The 20,209-nt window shown below is 37.7% G+C and overlaps 1 protein-coding gene across 2 annotated transcripts; it reads right to left on the bottom strand.

Annotated features, from left to right (window-relative positions):
- Window positions 1-420: 420 nt before the first annotated feature.
- LOC120112310 (ATP-dependent zinc metalloprotease FTSH 9, chloroplastic/mitochondrial-like) lies at window positions 421-19,979 on the bottom strand. 2 transcript variants are annotated; one of them, XM_039131202.1, is made up of 17 exons: window positions 19,017-19,979; window positions 17,797-17,950; window positions 17,250-17,342; window positions 16,994-17,082; window positions 15,106-15,229; window positions 13,722-13,841; window positions 12,932-12,982; window positions 9,526-9,587; window positions 7,831-7,888; window positions 6,263-6,388; window positions 6,103-6,183; window positions 3,325-3,454; window positions 2,956-3,104; window positions 2,522-2,803; window positions 2,355-2,444; window positions 2,217-2,270; window positions 421-829 (listed from the first exon to the last, which is right to left on the bottom strand). In XM_039131202.1, the coding sequence occupies exons 1-17, from the start codon at window positions 19,625-19,627 to the stop codon at window positions 692-694; spliced, it is 2,412 nt and encodes an 803-aa protein (XP_038987130.1). In that variant the 5' UTR covers window positions 19,628-19,979; the 3' UTR covers window positions 421-691. The 2 variants fall into 2 exon arrangements, with proteins under 2 accessions (XP_038987130.1, XP_038987131.1); XM_039131203.1 differs by lacking the exon at window positions 421-829 and adding an exon at window positions 1,472-2,045.
- Window positions 19,980-20,209: the final 230 nt, after the last annotated feature.

Below are 20,209 nucleotides of genomic sequence, written 5' to 3'. Positions count from 1 at the left end.
TCCATCTGTTGCAAATTGTATGGTCTGAATATCTCTCCCCTTTGCATGTTTTTTCCCCTTCTTTTTTAAGGCATGATATTTTTTTTCTCCTTTTTTCCAAGCTAGGTGCTCAATTTTTCCAAAAGAAAGCAAAGTAGCGCTTGCTTGATGAAGGAATGATTTCTAGATTATACATGAAAGTGGCTTTTACTTTGTCCTACAAAATGCGATTGGCCACATGAACCAACCAGGCCGCAAGCTTCAGAGTAAACATACCCTCACTGGCTGGTATCTGTAATTTAGAGGGTATTCACACTATTTAACAGCAGGTGGAATAACAAATTGTTGGAATAACAGCATTTTTCATTGTTGGAATCTAATACCTTTTTTTTCACTATACCTTTGATTCAGAATACCTAAATTGTTGTGGTCGACCACAGCTTTTCTCCAAAAGGTTGCTTCTTCCGTATTTGATTGCATCGGCTCTGAACAACAGAACCGTGATAAATTACAGTACTTTGTGAGAATATATTTCCCACCGCTCCTTCCAAATGGAAAGGAAGTTGAAAAGAATATGATACTTCCCTTATGCCTTTAGCAGCCAGTTAATAAAAAAAAAGGACTCAACAGAATTTCTAATAATTTCCTGTGATTGCATTACTATACACAGCTTTACAGTAAGGCAAAAACTAAGTCAACAAATGATAACGAGTCAAGTCAATGCAGGCTCCTCTTGTTGCTCCAAAAGTTGGTCTTCCCGGTAAGGATTGAGGATTTGCTTGATTTCATCTGCAGTGAGTGTTTCATACTCAAGAAGCGCGTTTGCTAGTGCATGTAATGCCTTTTCATGCTGAAAAGAATAACAAAAGCCATGTATATATATGAGAGAGAGAGACTGATGCAGCTACAAGAGCATACAAAAAGTCGAGAGACACTCAGCAGGCACTTAAGCACATAGGGTGTGTTGATCTAGAGTGATGCCACAATTCAAAAGATTTAAGTATTTAGTCGCGATTACCTCTATCATGAATAAAATAATGATTACAGTTATTTATTGTGTAATTCGCATACTAAAGTAATAAGAGCAAATTAATGCTTCACCAATTTGAGTCTTTTTTTCTTCTGATTATGGCGTAAAACAAGTTCAATATATAAGGCCATCCTCACTGCTTACATCATCAAAAGCACCACAAATACAAACTCTGCGTGTTGATTCCTGGTTTCTACTTCTTATGCTTAGATGTAAACATGTTATCTAGGAATCCATAAGATTGGCAACACACACTATCTACTTTATGTTCAATGACGATGCTTGGATAACTCAAATTTGCAAGTAAATCAGGATGATGCATAATGGAGTAAAACAGGCTGCTTCTCATCCTGAACTACTACGCAGCTTCTGAGAGGACTGGCAAACAGAAGCTGATACCAACCTCACATCTTCCTCAACAGCTCATAGATAGATATCACTTCATCTTTCTTATAACATAACGAGGAAGCAAAAGTAATCACTTTTTTCTGGCCTAACAAATTATTAAATCTGAAGCTGCAGGAATGAAATTAGTTATACAGGCATGTTTTATGTTGTATTGCAAACCATGAAGATCAGTAAATGCATGACACCCCCGTTTGGTAGTAACACGTTCATCTCTGTAACATGTAAAACTCTCTTTCCTCAAAAACAATTAAATTTTTCACAGTTCTCGCTCCTCATAGATACCTGTATTGACTGCCTTTTCCAACCTTGATACAACCATATCAGCAATGTGCCACCTTCAAATAATGGTAACTTTGCTAACTTGATTTTTTTTGATGAGTTAAAAGTTATCTCTAACTCACTGATTTATAAAATTGTAGTCTCTGGCTTTTGTCATCCTTGAAACTTCCTGCAGTCATCTCTAATACAATGCAAAAAGAAGGACCCAAAGAAGTCATATGCAATCTCAGAGAATATCCTAATTCTCCCGGTAATACTTTGGAGCCGTCTGCTTCATTCTATATACTCATACAACCGTAAACCAAAGTCATAAACGCAATGAGGAGACCCACACTCTGGTCTCATGCCCCTACAATGGTGAATACAACCATGTAATCATAGTAAAATCATTATGGGTCATAAGAAAATGCTTCATTTTCTACTGCAAAAGTCTCTGTATGGAATTATGCAAATAAATAAATGCATCTTATTATAAAACTTCAGAATTTTCACATCAAGCAATAGATCTTGAGAAACAAACCTTCTTCAGTAACTGCTTAACTCGGTCATAAGCATCTCTTAGGAGTTTGACAACCTGTAAACATATACAAGAAAAAGAAGTTTCTTACAAAAGTTCAACCGATAGACTTAGAAAATGACCAAGTCTCGTAGCACATACTTCTGCATCAATTCGTGATTGCATCTCTGGACCTGGTCGCTCTTTGACATACACAGGGCCAAGTGCATCACTCATCCCACAGGTTGACACCTGAAAAGCAACAAACACGTGAGAAACTGATATTTGATAAAAACAACACCAATACTGCTGGACTTAGAATAATATACCATGTATTGTGCAAGCTCAGTGGCAGCATGGAGATCATTGCTTGCACCAGTTGTGATATATTCTTCACCAAAGATACGCTCTTCAGCAGCCCTCCCTCCCATACAAACATCAAGGCGAGCTAGTAACTGTTTCTTGCTGATAGATGTCTCATCTTGAGAAGGAAGCTGTGTCACCATCCCCAAGGCGGATCCTCGTGGCATAATAGTCACCTTGTGAATAGGATGAGCACCATCGGTATTGAATGCAACAATGGCATGACCACTTTCATGGTAAGCAGTGAGCTAACAAAAAGGTAATTATATTAATGTTTGTTATAATAAATAATCTCTCATGGATCTGACAAGTTTAGATAAGGCATGGAAAGATCATATTGCCATACCAAGAAAGAATTGCAATGCCAATCATTAAGGATAAAAGCACATAGCATGCATACCTTTTTTGATTCTTCTGTTATGAACATAGTTTTCCGCTCTGTACCCATAATCATCCTGTCCTTTGCAAACTCCAACTGTGCTGCAGTTAACTTGTCAGCACCATCTACTGCAGCCTTAATGGCTGCCATATTTACCAAGTTTGCAAGATCTAACAAATAAGACAAAATAAATAAAAATACCTAAGATGATTTGAGCAAATGCAAAATGATATGCTGTTGAAGGGTAAAAAAGCTGATAAGGAACAAGGAATTAATAGGAAACAAGCTACTTGCCAATCTAAGATCTAAGTTTGTTGGTAATTACTTGTTATTAGAGTTAAAAAATGAGGGTGCACTTTTTTTGGGTTAAAATAAACTAAGAAAACAAACCTGCACCATTGAAGCCAGGAGTACCATGAGCGATTGCTCTAACATCTACATCATCAGCCACTGGCTTGTCCTGTAAATAAAGCTCCAGAATGTCTTGCCGGCCCCGCACATCAGGATTTGGAACAACAATCTAGAAGCAGATTTTGTTAGAATTTATTGTGCCTCAAGCAGAAATCTAGGAGCAAGAACATTTAAACAAAAGCATGCAAGCACAGTGGTGTGTAGTGTGTCTGCATTCTACCGCTTTTTTCTACCTGTACAATTAGTGCATATATACTTGTCCACACGTGATCGCATCCACAGATACTCATAAAAGCATCTAGAAAATAAGCAATGGGACGAAGGAGACATATATATTGCCCATGAGTTTAGCAAGTTATTGTTTTATACACGTAAAATATTAAGTCCATAGTCCGTGCAGTCATACATTATGACTTACATCTCATGATCTACTCAGAAAAACTCGTCTTATATACATGATTAATTCAGTTACTAGCACCTACAGAGATAGTCTATTGACTAAATCCTTACACAAGGCATAGCATTTCACCAGTTCAAGAACCCCTCTATACCATGAACGAATGCCTCAACAAATTTTTACCACATAATCCACCAAATAGAAATATTGGTAAGATCGTGCATCTGTCAAAGTAAACAAAAATACTCACAAGCAAAACATGAACACCACCTCATGTAATTCTTCTTTCAGCATGCTTGATTCTCACTTCAATATTTATTCTTCAGTTTCAGGCCGTTACTCATTAAAAACGGTTTTCTAATTTCAAAATTCTTTGAAAGAATAATAATCAGCCTATCAAGCACTGTCCTTTCTGCTATTTCAAATAAATAATGCTCAACTATTAGGGACGTAAACAGAGTTTGTGCAGAATAGATATACGCAAAATTCATATTCATATTTGCATTATATAGCCATATCCAAACATGGGATCATTCATATATTCAAATAAATATATGTCTTTGGTAAAGGCAAATGCAGATAAAAACTGGATATGAGCAACAAATGTACCTACCATAAACACCGCTAAATATAATAAGATTAGACTAATAACACATCCAATGTTAGCAAATACTGATTGCCAAGGTATCAAATACACAGGTTACCAAGGTGTCCAGACTGCTTTTCTTGTGGGCTCATGCTTCTGTTAAATGTTGGCAGAAAGAGTATATTGATTTAAAAAGGAAGCATATAAATATATTTCATCCATACAAGTATACATGGCAGTTCATATTGAAATCTGAAAACTATAAGCATATTAATACTCGTATCCAAATTTAGCTGAACTCTAAACCATGAACCCATCTGTAAACCTGAACTGATGGTAAAAGCTTGGCTACGTTTGTGCTTGGTTCAAAATCATACAGAAAGACCAAATTGAATCAGGTATATCTAGATCCAATAACAACCCCATTCACTCTCTTTCATGGGATACATTTTCGTTCTAACTAATTGCTAACTAATCATTCATATGTAGCTTCCAGTATGTTCTCTCATCATCATTTTGAAAACCTCCCTCTTTTTCCTCTGCTACACAAGATCCATGATCCTTGCAACTATTATTATTCTCAACACGTTAACTGACAATGCACAAATCAACAAAATCTTGAGAGCATTTCACAAGCAATCTTCAACGTGACATCAGCCATCAAAGGAATGTATAAGAGAACTGCACTCCACTTTGGGGCACAGATTGGATGCAAAATATCCAAATAAGAACATTGATCCAGTGTTGTCGATTTTGTATGAGGAGCAAAACTTGTGTTTTATGCAATGAAAAGCATTTCCCCCAGTTTCTTATAATTAAAATTTTATGAAGATGAACCAACCAAAAGTCGCAACTTATACTATAAATTTTGAAAGTTAAACATCTTTGTTTACCAACTCAGAAATAATTGTCATGTTTTCTCCATCCATATAATAAATATCTCCATGTCAGTCGCTACAACTGCAACTCAAAATGCTGCCAGGTTTATTGCTTAAGATAGGAATATTTCTTCTTCAGGCCCCGTTGAACCAATCTGAGTCAACCAACAATACCAATTCAGGATATGAGATCATGGACCGGATTAGGACCTGAATTCTGAAGATCATTGTTAACATAAAGTTTTAAACATGACCCAGATCAATGCAGCTCTATCATCAACTGTCATGAAAAATAATAACTTTGATCAGAAGTTGATAATAAATAGTTGAAAGGAACCAATTAGCTCATAATTATCCTTCAGAAAATATTACTTTCTTCTAGAGATATATGGTCTTACTTTCATAATTTTCTTCCATACTTGAGCTACAATCTAACTTACAGCTTGTAGTTGAATAAGAAAACATGCATTGATTTTGCCACTAACGGTAAGTGGAAGCAGAAATTTGAATCTTTCTCTTGATTCTTGCTATTTCAAAGACTGAAGACCAAGAGGCAGGATAACTTTCAGAATACACTTTACCGGTCATTGATGGGATTAAATTTCCAGCTTGGTGAGTAACCCATAAACTAGAGTCATCTCTTCATAGGTAGACTTTACAATGTTCAAATTGTATCACAGCAAAAGATTGCAAGTGCTTAACTAATTAATCTTTAGCAAGTTTCTGAATTGAATAACTCGTATAAGGGACTTAAATATTTTGGCAAAAGGGTCCTCATTTTCAAATTTTGTAATATCCAACTTGTTTTTTTCTGCAGAAATTGATGAAATTTCCATTTTCAGTTTAGAGAAACCAAAACATAAGAAAAGACTGCAGGAAAAATTAATAGAACTTACATGCCTGTCAAATCTACCGGGCCTTGTCAACGCTGGATCTAGAATATCAGGCAAATTTGTCGCAGCCATCAAAATAATACCCTGTATAAAATTATTAGAGCTGTTGGCACATACTAACATGTCACTTTGGAGAGTAGCACAGGCATAAGGTATAGAATACCTCATTCTGCTCAAAGCCGTCCAGTTCAACAAGTAGCTGATGCAACGTTTTCTTAGTATGCCCTTCCCATTGCTTTCTAGTGGATCCCACAGCATCTATTTCATCAATGAAAATGATGCAAGGTGCCTATAAATACAAAAGCAGATGCAGCATATGGGTAATGAAGATTTGTTAGAGGATTAACACATCATTTAAAGCTAATGATACCGATTAAAATGAAAGAATTGTGTGCAAAACGATATTACTGATAAAGCCATAGAGATCGCTGGGAGAGGATAGCCCTTATTAACTGATAAAAAGAACTCGTGGCTTCATTGGCATCCATTGTTATGTAAGAGAAATGAGATGGTTGGTTAGTCATCTGTTCTTCATTACGGTGAGATATTCAAATCTGATGTCAATTTAGCAGAGCAAGGTCTGTAACCTGGGCTTCCATGAAAAAGTATAACAATCCAAGATTTCTAAATTCATATTTGTGATTTTATCTACAATAATAACTCTTCAATCTACTTTTTTTCCTGTTTCATTCTTAAGTTGATTGGAAAAGAAAAGGAAAAATATTACCTCACATCATTTCTAATATAATTATTTATACTAAACACTCTATATGCTGTTTATAATATTAAATCACATCATTTCTAATATAATTCTTTATAGTGAACACTCTTTATGCTGCCTTCCAATAACCACATAAAAAATGGGGTGAAAGTTTCAAGTCTAGCTTGCTGCCGTGGATAGATCCTACAAATAAGAAATACCAGTCACCAAGAAGGCCTAGTCATATTCCACAACAAATGTTTATCAGTCAAAATAAAGCAAGCACATAGAAACTACAAATGAATCAAATCCATTAAGAAATGTATCAAATTCAGTAAGGATTCATGATAGAAAGAAACCTTGAGAGAAGATCAAGTTAGACAATCTTTTGGGTAGGATCATCTGTGGAGACCAAACAATCTTTTGGGACAGGACTTGATAATTTTGTTACATGACCTCATAGCTAAATAATCATAAAATAACTGATTTATGGGCCTAGAATTTGTTTAATACTTCAGTTTTGCAATGAGAATAGTCTACTTGAGAAAAAGCATGTTGAGAAAAGTGGAGAAAAGCCATAATAAAACATGCGGATTAGAGAGAGAGCAAGGGAGAGGGAAAGAGAGAGAGGTTGGGTAACATGAAGACATTGCACAACCATGCTACAGTTATATGATTATATATGCAAAAAGCCTATAGTTATTGAGAACTGGATCGTAGCCCCATGGTTGCCCCCCTCATGTTGGTTTGGGTTGGGGTGGGGGGCTTGATGCATGAATTTAATTTGTGGTGTTCCCACCACTATTCTCCCATCTCCAGTGAAAAAGGAAAGGCATAGAGATAATAACTTGTAACAACCAGGCTCTATCCATCATGAAGTTTAAAAGCAGGATAATGGTCACAAAATCATGGTATAGCAACGACGATTGTTACAACTGACTTGACATTCTAATAATATGTAACAGCTCGGTCACGATTGAAATACTGTATAAACAAACAAATCAAACCATAGGTGCTAAAAAGATATGGACCTTGTTCTTAGCAGCCTGAAATAAGGACCTTACTCGCCGCGCACCAACACCAACAAACCTGACATAAGAGATAAACAGTAAGAAAATTATATGAATACAAAGTGTTAAATATTTCAATTTTTACGATATCTCCAAAATTAAAATAATTCCCAAATCTTCACAATAGTAGCATAAAGTCATCTTACAAAAGCAACCCATGAAAGGCATTCTAATCCAAGAATTGCAAATTCATCTATATATTGAAAAGCAACAAATGAGGCGGCCATAATTTGGAGAATCAAGTGTTGTATACTTTTTCAAAGTTGCAACATGATGGAATAAAGAACTGATTCATGTGGTCTATTCATGCTAGCAAATCCAGAAATATAATTTTACAGAGGGGTCTATTAATGAGAGAGCACATGAAGCTAGGATGCAATAGTGCATGTCGTTCACTTATGAGAAAATAGACCAATATATTGTACGTCCAATGAAATTATGTAACAATCTTAATAAAGGCCCTACCCACCACCAAAAGGACAGGCACACAACAGGGAGAAAAGAAAATCATCCACCAAAACATACTCAAACTTAAGTTTGAGCCTACAAAGTTATGCGTAAAGGAAAGAGCAATTTTTGATATTATAAGTCATGAACAAATATGACAAATGAAGTAGTTGAAGGAGAGCACTTTGGAAAGGAAGCGATGACGCAATCTTGACAAGCCTAGTTTGCTCAAGAGAACTGAAAGTATGGTGTTTTGAATAGCATTTGTAGTTGAGAGTTATATTTAGTCAAACCAGTAATGTACAGGTTTAGGAAAGGTCACATTTAGTAACCAAGATTTCTTTTTATTATTTTTGAATAAATAATTCCTGCTAGTAATAGAATTCCTATAGTGCAGTGCATTAAAAAACCTACGAATATAATCATCTAGTCAGTCTTGCATCCAACACAATTTTAAGCTGCAACAAAATCCTTGGAGTTATCCTCTTTAATATTTGAAAGAGTAGTAGCTTTCTTCTTTTCTTGATAATGATTTTTCCGGACAGTTCCCAAGGTATGTGGTCACAAAGACACCATGTTAACGTATTTGTTTTTTGTTTTTTTCACTTTGCTTCATGTAAATATTCTAAAAACCCACCAAGACCCTTAACTAACTAATCTCCTACCCAATTTTCTCAGAGGTGACCACACCTATTGTCCAAACTAAACTGTATTTCAGAGTCCAGTAAATTCAAGTAGCATTAAAATTTAGTCTTCAGTTTTAGCATCCATACTTCTGAACATTTAGAGCCATCGACATCTAAACTCCAGGTCTTAAAATTAATACTTCACATTTCCTACTGGTCCTGTATCAGTATTTTTCACAGACAGCAACACCTTAAACTTCACATAATACAAATTAACAAGCTTCTATAGCAGAGATCACAGGAAACCTAAAATGTAAGGCCAGTTATCAAGCAAAAAACAAAATTAGTAAAATAAACAAAATTTTGAGAATATAATAAATTGCACAGACTACTTTATACAAGATATTAAGCACTGGATACAGAATGGCCAATAAACTTAACAAATGCCTTAAGTTACAATTAGAGAACATGGCAGAGTTTCCAAACACTGTCCTTCCATAACTTTTTATAACTTAAATGATAATTATTAGCAATTCAGCAAAAATGGAATAAAAATTTATTGCTGCAAAAATAGTTGGCTTACATTTCCTCAAATTCAGAACCAGATCGATAGAAAAAAGGGACACCAGCTTCTCCAGCAACAGCCTACAGCAGATTAGCTCTGGTTAATAAACAGAATAACATACTGCTCAGAAGAAAAAATGTGACCAACAAAGCCTAGTCCTAGAACAATCACATAGGGAATCAAGGAACATCGTACCGGCCCAAACCGGACGGTACGGGGCGTACTGTACTGTACCAGTTCAATACTCGGTATGGGTGACGTACCGACACTCGGTACACCAAAAAAATTTTGTAGCAGACCATACTGACACTGTGCTAGTGTGGCACCGGTACGGGGTCCGGTACCGAGACGGCGAACCTAGTAGGAAATAAAAGGATCTTTCGTCCATAAGGATTTTACTTTGCTTTTTCTTTCCATTTGTTGCACGTCGCCAGACTACGCTTCAAGCTACCCATATGTTATAAGGTCTCATATACTAACCACCTAAGTCAGTATAAGAAATTTGCTTGAGGTGTTTACAATGAAGATGATGAAGCAGATTTTCTTTTCGGGCTATTCCATATATAAATTTGGATGATTTGACTTGTATTCCTTGTCTTTGTAAAGATTAAATATTTTTTGAATATTGTTGGTATTAGATGAATGAATAAATAACTTGTATTCCTTATGTTCAGCTTTTTGTAAAGATTGAATGCTTTTTTAATGTCAATGATGTTGGGACAAGATTTTTGTAATGTTTTCTAAATTTACCTTCTTTTTTTTCTTGTGTTGCTTAATGTATAAAACAGGTTGGATCGGATTGGGTTGGGCTAAGGTCTAAGGCTAAGAGCCTAAGTGGTTAGTGGTTATCTATTTATTAAACAGGTTTGGTTGGGCAGGTTAAATAGGTCCAAACAGGTTAAACGGGTCGGGTTGGGTAGGTTAAATAGGTTGGGTTGGGCAGGTTAAACAGGTTGGGTTGGGCAGGTTAAACAGGTTTAAACGGGTCGGTTGGGCAAACAGGTTAAACAGGTCGGGTCGGGTTGGGCAAACAGGTTACCTGTTAATTAAACAGGTTAAACGGGTCGGGTCGGGTTACCTATTTAATAAACAGGTCGGGTTCAGGTTGTAATTTCTGACCTGTTTAATAAATAGGTCAGGTTCAGGTTTATGATTTTCTGACCCGATCTGTATCTGACCCGACCTGTTTATGCCTGACCCGACCCGATTGCCACCCCTACCAATAACCATTCCAAAACATGAAAAATGGCAGGCAGGGTTCATTATATAAGTTATATTTTACAGGCATTGGCAAAAACCACCTTCATGCAAAAATATACCTATCATATGCCAAAACAAGTTCAAACATGTTTGAACATCTATTTTCTGCATTCCCTTCAAAAAAGAAGATATCTCTTTTCTGCACGAATGAAGACCACCCATAAAATTTTCAGTCTCCGTGTCCCTTATCTTCATGCCAAAACTTAGTCAACAAGATTTATTTCATTTCTATGTCCTTATTATAAAGAACAAGATATTATGTCCCTGCACTAGTTGACTGTCAAAAGCAAGTGCCGCTAAACATATACAAGCAGTTATGAAACATCTGAAAACAATTTCCAGGTGTTCTCAGATCCTGTCATGCTGCTGAATCATATCAATAATTAGCAAACTGGGAATTCCAAAGGCTACCAGTCATTCTTGAAAAATTGCATCTGATGGTCAACCTACGTGCCTCAACACATACCTTTTGTTTAATATCCTCTATCTAAGAATATAAAGGCGAATATATCATTTCTTGAAAAGCAAGCTTGAATAGGCAATGCAAGTAAGAATTAAGATTACACAAGGAATTATTCTATTTGTCATAGAAGCACCTGAGTTATAATGAATATAAATATTCTCAAAGGCCAAATAACTTTTAGCTGCACGGGCTCTTCCCGCATGCCACAAATGCCCACAAATAGGAAGAATCCTAGAACAAAATGAGAGGTTGCTAACCAGCTTCTAAAAGAGATATAATTGACTGCATTGATCTCGGTAGCTACGCCACCCACTGAAGCAGAAGGCATAGGCCTGCACGAAGCCAAGCCCCAGCCACTGACTGATGGACTGACTTGGGCTACCTTTAACCCGGAGACCCACTCTCCTCTGACCGTAACTAGAAAGTTATTGGGATTTGTTATTACAAAAGATGGAATCACAGTTGACCAGCAAAAACTACAGCCATCCTTGAAATGAAACCACCAACTAACCTCCGGGAACTCAAACGGCTACAAAGAATAAATACCTCCTTCAGAAGATTCATCTCAAACCTATCAGGAAGGTGTCAACCGTTTTCACGCCTAATGAAGAAAGGGATCGAAAAAGTATGGGATCAAGCCTGTGACAACGCGTTCCAGAGCATCAAGCAATACTTAACACAACCACCAGTCCTAGTCTATCGAGAGGGCAAGGTTTCGCCCCGTTTTCAAAATCACAGAGTTACTTACGGAATGTAAAATCTTTCTCAACGTTGGCCAGGCCGGACATCAAATTGAGGGGGCCCACCTCACCTCTCCCCTTCGCTTAACTTTCACTTTCCTTACAGCGTGGTTTCTCTCAGTTTTGAAACCGCCTTTCCGAGTTAATCAATCTTCACGCAAATACAGAATAAAGAAAGAGGGTTTCATCTACGACGAGACCAAGGACGGAAAGCCGAACCTAAAGATCTTTCACCTTGACAATGTGCAAGAAGAAGCACCGGAAGTCAAGAACAGAGAAAGAGCCGAAGAGAGAACAGAACAGACTAACCGATGTTAAAGTTTAGTTTACCAAGGCCACCTCACGAGCTAACTGCAAAGAAAGGTTTGTATACGACCGGCCCTAGAGTACTGGCGGGGCTCCCTGTGGAATGATGAAACCGTGGTTGTTCCCGTATCATCGAATTCATTGCTTTGGGTCTTTTTTCTCTTGGTCTTCCCTTTCACCGTCTTTCGCAATAGCTGATTCGTCTACACTTGATTGCCTAACTTCGGGTACTTTTTCAAGGATCACACTACAACAAGAGTCCGAGCGACTAGAAAGAGGCTTGAATAAAGAACAAGCGCATATTGATACTTCTTAAGTTGAGGAGGTTTTCGGTTTCGCCTTTCCTTTTGAGCTTTATCTTCTTATGGAAGATACAACTTGTACTTTTGAATGTATGAATTCCGTAGAAAAGCTAGTACCTCGTTAGCATTGCAGTGCTACTGTACCAATAGTGGAGTGGCTTGAATCAAATCGTTTGTCTAGAGAGGGTGTAGCGATAACCAAGGCTGACTGTACTATAAACTCAAGATGCTTTCCTTGACTTGAATGAAATCTGGAGTTGTGTCGAGGAGAAGCTGCACCTTGATAACAACGTAATTACACATATGTGTGTGTCTCTGTGTCTGTGTGTGTACTTTTATGTGCATGATCTCACCTTAGCAAGCAGAGTCTTTCCTGTTCCAGGTGCACCAGTCAAAAGAATTCCCTACAAAACAATATGCATTAGGATCAATCACATGCACAGACGCTCGCGCGCACGCGCGCACACACACATATATAAAAGAGACAATAAAACAGAAAGTACTTAGATCTCCCAAAAATTGAATGCTCATACATAACATGCCTGATAATCTAAATGAGATCATTGATAGATAGAGCACCTTACTGTACATAATAAAATGCATTATCAAATAATATGTGTTATTAAGCAAAGTCACAATAAGGATCACATATTACAAAACAGGTTTTAGCATGAGTACTCAGATTTGAAGGATGAATTTCCATTCTATACCAACAAGTTCATTGTTGATTTTTGATGAATTATCTTTTTACATTAGCTTTAGATCATTAAATGTGAGCAACCCTGAAATGATCAGCGATTCTAAGACATAAGATAGAAGTTTAGAAGCATATCACATAAGCTATATATAAATCTAATGAGTTCATAGTCATTCATGTCCTTAAGTCTCTTCAAAAGTAACTGCCCTTGAAAATGATTCATCTTTACAGAGTTATTAGCTGAATTTAAGTCCAATAGTCAACCTCTCACAGTCATATACACATAGCATAGTGATCTCAAAGACAGCTATTGGGATGTTAGCATCCAAAAGATAGCTGTTGAATGATGATTACCTGAACCTGAAGCATTCTATTCTAAGACTATATAGATATGGATGATTCAGAAAGAAATAGGCTGATAGTGAAAGATTGAAATCTGAACGAACCTTTGGTAATTTCCCCCCGAGGCGAGTGAACTTTGCTGGGTTTTTGAGATACTCCACTACTTCTTGAAGCTCTTGTTTTGCATCATCGCACCCTTTAACATCTTTAAAGGTTTTCACATTCTACACATGAAGTTACCCGAGATGTAGAATTTTCCATAACTATTTAAAAATATGAGATGCTTTGTAATTTCTTTATCTGTTTAAGTAAGGAACTGAGAAGCACATCAGCAAAGCAGTATAAGGATAAACAACTAAAAGCAAAAATTTGAGAATAAAATATTTGAGCGTCCTAAAATCATATATTTAGCAAATATTCTTTTAAAATTGTGCCAAAGTAGGTTGATGTCAAAATTTGTAAAGAAATGGTATCACTCATTTGATTAAGCATAACAGACAGGAATTAGTTAAAAGAAACTAGACCTGTAATGCAATAGCTCGCAAGTGCATAGTAGATAGCTAGTTTGTTTAAATATTTGAGTTGTAATGCATAATATTCACTGATAACATATGAAGTAATTTATATAGAACAGTTCATGAAAATTTCTTCCATCATAAGACACATGTTACCAAATTGTTCTATCATAAGATATAAATATGTTACCAGATACTTCCAAGTGCAAAACTATTCCAGCTGAACAGCATAATCCAGTGTTCCCAAATTGCTTAAGCTACAAGATATTTCTACTTAAATGATAATTTCACTTATCTAGATGGAAAGCATGAAGCCTGAAGAATATTCAGAGTTTGCTTTTGCCGATCAGTTCTCCATGCTAAAAGGACATGTTATTGCATTATTATTAGTTGGTGGTCAAATTTCTTGATCCACTCATTTGCTTGTATTCAAAAGTTTCTATGAACTTGCAATAATAGGATTGAGAAACAATAATTTCCAGTAATATACAGAACTCACTGGGATTGTTTAAGAAGTTTATTACAATATTTTGGATCCATGTACTTTTCTCAATCTATCCTGCACCTCCATAAGAAGGAACATGTGTACTGATCTCCATCACAAAAGGAGCCTCAGTACCAGCATTATTAACTGTTTTTACTTGAAAGGGAACTTTATATCTTGTGAATTTTGCAACTTTTATATTTCTGTTACCAAGCCTAAATTAGAATGCATTTAAACTACGCCATCAGACCCTCTAAAATTTAAAAATATAATACTTCAACTATAAATAGAATAAAACCCATGTCTCTTAAAAACAGCCTTATCTAGTCTTTTGCAGAATATGAACCAATCAAGAAACTCAAGCCACATTGAAACAAATTAGCTGATTATAATGAAACGAGAAGACCGGAGCACTCTCATATCAGAACTTGGAAAACTAGTCAAACTTATGAAAGAAGAACACACATGGGCACAGAAGAGCCACGATACCTTCTCTGGCATAATTTCTTTGTTTAACTCTTTCGGGGCATATGTAGCACTTGAGCCAACACTAGATGTACCTATACCGCCTAAACTGCTGACGTATTTTCGGAGTGCAGCTGTACCTATTGCCCTAGTAAGACAAACAACATAAAAATAAAAAGAACCATACAAACAAAGAATTCCAGCCAGGAAAGCTTTCCTCATTAACAGATAATATTCAAGTAAAATATTCCTATATATAAAATATGCAAGAAGCTTTAACAATCTGATTTTAGAAAATAAAACTATAAAGGAATTGAGTGGCATAAACATGCACAAAGTACTCTCATATAACTGCAATAGTCCTATGCTCCTAAAAAGAAAAAAGTTAACTATGGTATATCAAAGAGAACAGAATTCAATGCATATCCTTGTCTATAACAGCACAACTGAGGGAGGGGGAACTTAATATAACTTAACTGCTACATGCCTTAATGGTCAGCAAGGATTTGGGATGCATTTTTGGTCATCCTGCTTTACCCTTTCCTATCATTTCTTTCAATTCTTTCTGAGATTCTATCCTTTTCTCAGTTAAATAACAGGAGGAGAAAAGTATTCTTCCACAATAACCAGGGGAAAAAAAGCGAACTTTTACACCAGAATGGCAGTGGGAAATCTTGCAATTGTGACAAAAGGAAAAAAAATAAGCACAAGTTACCTAACATAGGCACACCAAGGCCAATTTTGGGTCTCCAAGGACTCAAAGCCCAATATAAAGCCACCAAACAATTGGCATACACAATGAACACTCAACATAGATTTTGGTAGCATAGAAAATGGCACCATACACATGAAGGGCGTTATCAACTTCTTTACAACAGGACTAGATGGAAAGAAATACCAATTCAGTGTAAGATAACTTCATTTAAGTACATTAAAATATGTTGGTTGACGCATGAATGAATCATCTTGGGTTCCATTGAGTTTCTTAGACTAGTCGTAATGATTGAGGTCACATCCTTATCCTGATTAACTGAATTGCTTCTTATTTCTCTCTGAGAAAGCTCTTTAGTCTATATAAAGTGCAAAGTACAATGACAGAAGACAATGAGTTCTATGCAATTTGTTTCATCCTAAAGCTTTTGACCTTTGTTGTGGTATTCTTTCACGTTATCCTTAACCATCTTTGTGGTTAAGGAATCCCATAGCATGTATTTCCTTAATTTCCTAGTGCTCGTAGCTCTGCATCTACTATTTTTATTTTCCACAACTATACATCTATTTGCATTAGTTTGAATGCTTTCTTGTGGTAGCTTTCTAAATCTTATCCTCCCATCTTCATCCACAAGTACAGATACCATTTAAAGACAAAAAAAAAAGACTTACTTCTGGACTAAAATGTCAGGTGGTTAGTAAAGAACATGGGCATAAGATGACCGTAGCAAAAATGAGGATGTTAGGGCAAATTGTGGTAAACCATTAACTAGTAGAGTTAGAATTCAGTTTCTAAGGAAGGTTAGGAATTGCAAACAACAAATAATGAAGCTGGGGAAAAACCATTTAAGATGGTTTCATAAGCATGTTTGCTAAAGAATGGAGATGGGGAAGTAAAGGACAGAGATGACTAAAATGAATGTAGCGATAAATCTATCGGTAACATCTTCAATTTTATAGAAGGTGTTTTGAATTAGACTTAGTATAACCCATGTCAAATTGACAGAATTAGGCTTATCGCAAATCTATATTTATCTAATGATACAATCTATACATTTAGATCTATCAACATGAGATCCAATGCATGGATGTTATGGCAAGAAAGAATTAAAAAAATTAATCGGTACAAGGAAATGTTATTATATTATTAAAATAATATAGAAACACATCATACAGTTTGGTAACATGAATAAAAACATACCACATCAGTCCAACAACAACAGTAAACAAGATGGTTGACAGAAGCTCTTGAGCAAACCATGTTGATTTGCTTGATGCTTTTGGGTCAACCTGATGAGCAACATATAGGACAGAAAGTTAATGGCTGACTCGCAGAATAGTAGTAGAATACTGAAGGAGATAGAAGAAAGTATGGTTAACATTTTTTACGTTTTCTTTATACATCCAGCTAGCACCAAGCACATAATCCAAAACCGAAAGGATTAACGTGTACTTACCATAACTACATGCAGTGGCTGTTTCTCCGATATTCCAGGGTTTAAAAATGGCTCATTATTATTTCCAGTTGCACGCTGCTTCAACTCTTGCAACTACTGACATGAATATATTTTTAAGAAAAGTCAAAAGTTGGCAGCAGCAATCCCCATATTGATAATGACTTCATACTGACTAAAATAATTCAATGACTGAAGCTAACTGATAATGACTTCAGATTCAAGTCAATTGAAATTCTAAAGATAATTAAGGATTTTTGGAAGATTGTTGGAGTTAGCAATGTTCCTTATTGTGTTTTCCCTCTATATCGTCGAATTGTTGCAAAGAAAGATAGTTCAGTGTCGCCACGTTATACGTTTCTAAGAAGTACATCAACAATATAGCAAGATTACAGGATTAAAACTAGTAGAAATTTGGAGGAGAACACGAAGGGAATGCTAACAATCCAAAGAACATGAATGATGCAATATGATCCAAAAAAAGAGGTGATCAACAAAGTGAACAGGTACATGACACAACAAAATAGTAACACAATATGAGCTTAACTACCAGTGATGGGAGACTAGAAGGCTTTCCAGATTGCTCATCTGGAAGATATTCTGCGATAGCGTTGGTGACAACAAGAGCTCGAAGATATTCTGCAACTCCTTTACTATCTACTGCATGATTTCTTTGCTCAAACCGTCTAATGACTGATTCTGGACTGCAAAAATACAAAAGAAAGAGATGAATTCATGATAACATCCAAACTTCTGTTTGCTAACTAAAGAGCACAGAAGAGCAACCTCGAGGTGGACTACATAAGCACTCAGCATTGCTAGAATGAATTAGAACCGATCAAAACCCGGGCCGAGCCGGGCTCGGGCCGGGCTCTACAGCAGAAATTAGGCCCGATGGCTATGCCCAGGCCCGGCCTGGCCCGACTGTCGGTCTTAAATTTTTGTCCAGGCCCGACCCGACTTTATAAATCTGGTTTTAGGCCCCCGTCTAGCCCGGCCCGACCCGATAGGCCCGACCCGACAGGCCCAATTTTTTCTTTGTTTGGAATCTGGAAATGGGCTAGAATGGCCCGACCAGGCCCGGCCCGATTTTTTTGGTTGGGCCGCTTTTCTTGCCCAGGCCCAACCCATGGGCCTTTTTTTAATGCCCAAGCCCGAAAAATTTCGGGCCGGGCTGGGCGGGCTGGGCGGGCCAGAAGGCCCGTGATCATCTCTAGAATGAATGCAAAAAATCAGAAAAAGAAAAATCATATTTGTCACATCCTACAAACTGAGCATGTCTGTTATAATAACAATTCGAAAGCAGATACAAGTTTACAAAATGAAAGGTGGTTGCTTCTTGTGCTGTTAGGATTAATTGTTCTTCAAGATGTTGGTGAAGTATGCACTATGGAATAATAAAGCTCATAAGATCTTAATACATGTGTACTTATACCTAGAAAACTACCTTAAACCATTATATTGGGGCACCTCCACAGACTAAGATATAATCTATGGAGGCTTGAGAATGTTCTATAACCAACACTTAACCTACCATTAACCAATTTTGAATTTGTTACGATTTCCAACCAAAAATTCAAAGAGCAGTTTTCAGCAAGAAAGTGCCAATAATGAAACCTAAATAAACGACAAGTCCAGCAAAGGCGATATATAATAACAATGATACAATGTCTACATAAAAATATTGCTCTGCATAGGGCTATTGCCCAAAGGATGCTTGTTTTGGGGTACAAAGACCTAAGAAAAGCTCCAAGAAAAGGTGGACTGAACCTGTGCTTGTTGAGTTCGGCAAGGAGAGCGCTCTGCTTCGCAGCATCTCCAGGGTTTGCATCAGCTTCCGCAATGAGAAGCTGCAACCTCTTCTCCTGCCGCCAGAACGGCCACCAGCTCAGCCGCTCCGACATCATCACAACATCAAATCTCCTCCTCAACGAATCCATCACTCCAATCAAGAACGCCACCAGCGGCCACCTATTCCTCATCTCCTTCTTCTCCACCAACTGACGACCGGATTCCAGTTCTTTCTCGGAACCACTATCCCCGACCACCCCGACCTCCAAGACAGCCTCAGTCTCCCCTTTCGACCCCTCCCCACCAGTTTCTTGCGAAAGGTTGGATCTTCGGCTCGTATCCGAGCCCAAGATCGAATCTTGGCCGGACAAAATGGGTTCCCGCTCCGAATCCACATTCTCTGGCGGAAATGCGTGGGTGACAAGGGCCAAGCCGCGGTAGGAGCGGGATATGGGGAGGGAAGAGAAGAAGAAGCCGGCAGAGAAGTCGGGGCCGCGGAGGGTGCACGAAAGAGGGATAGAGGAGCGTTTGGGGGGGCGGAGGAGGGGCGGGGAGGGCCAGAAGAGGAGGGAGGCCTGGAGCGCGGACATGGCTGGCAGCGGAGGCGGCGGAAGAGATCGAAGGGACTTGAAGCAGAGAAGAGCGTGCTCTCGAGCCCCGCCCGCCTCGCTCCCTCCCGAATATGGTCGGGGATTTGAGGGAGAGCGAGGGAATTCAAGGGAGAAGGAGGGCTCGGGGATTACTAGCCACAGGATCGAATGAGCGAGAGGAGATACATGGAGAGGAGGGAGAATCGGGGGAGAGACCTTATTCTCGAGCGGCGCGGCCGCGCGGCGGTTCCCCCCCTCTCTACCTTCGCTCTTTCTTTCTTGACTCGTTGCGCAAGCGGGAGGTTCAGCTCTGGGAGATGGCTGGGATACTTTCCTTCGCGTGGCTGAAATCGGAGCTTTCTGCCGCTTTTTATACGATCCGGATAGGCCCGTTGAGAGCCAGACGTCATTACCACTTTGCTTCAACCCAACACGCAGAGGATTCCGAGCAGCGGCTTGTTATTTACCCCATTCTTTGGTTCTTTTTTTAATGAACTAATTACCAAGATGAGCACTTAATAAATAAAATTTATAGAGTAAAAAAAAATTATTAGTATAGTGCACGGCCATATAGTACACATG

Source organism: Phoenix dactylifera, chromosome 11 (assembly GCF_009389715.1).
Source record: "Phoenix dactylifera cultivar Barhee BC4 chromosome 11, palm_55x_up_171113_PBpolish2nd_filt_p, whole genome shotgun sequence".
NCBI classification, from domain to species: domain Eukaryota; kingdom Viridiplantae; phylum Streptophyta; class Magnoliopsida; order Arecales; family Arecaceae; genus Phoenix; species Phoenix dactylifera.
The sequence above is the reverse complement of the archived record's forward strand: the minus strand, read 5'-3'. Positions and strand labels throughout refer to the sequence as shown.

What these genes read in the sequence shown, in the direction of transcription:
- LOC120112310 (XM_039131202.1), bottom strand. Translation starts at nt 19,627, where the DNA reads ATGTCCGCGCTCCAGGCCTCCCTCCTCTTCTGGCCCTCCCCGCCCCTC. An exon ending in TCGGGGGGAAATTACCAAAG is followed by an intron (nt 12,983 to 13,721) that starts GTTCGTTCAGAT and finishes ATTGTTTTGTAG; the next exon opens with GGAATTCTTTTGACTGGTGC. An exon ending in CTGAGCTTGCACAATACATG is followed by an intron (nt 2,445 to 2,521) that starts GTATATTATTCT and finishes GTTGCTTTTCAG; the next exon opens with GTGTCAACCTGTGGGATGAG.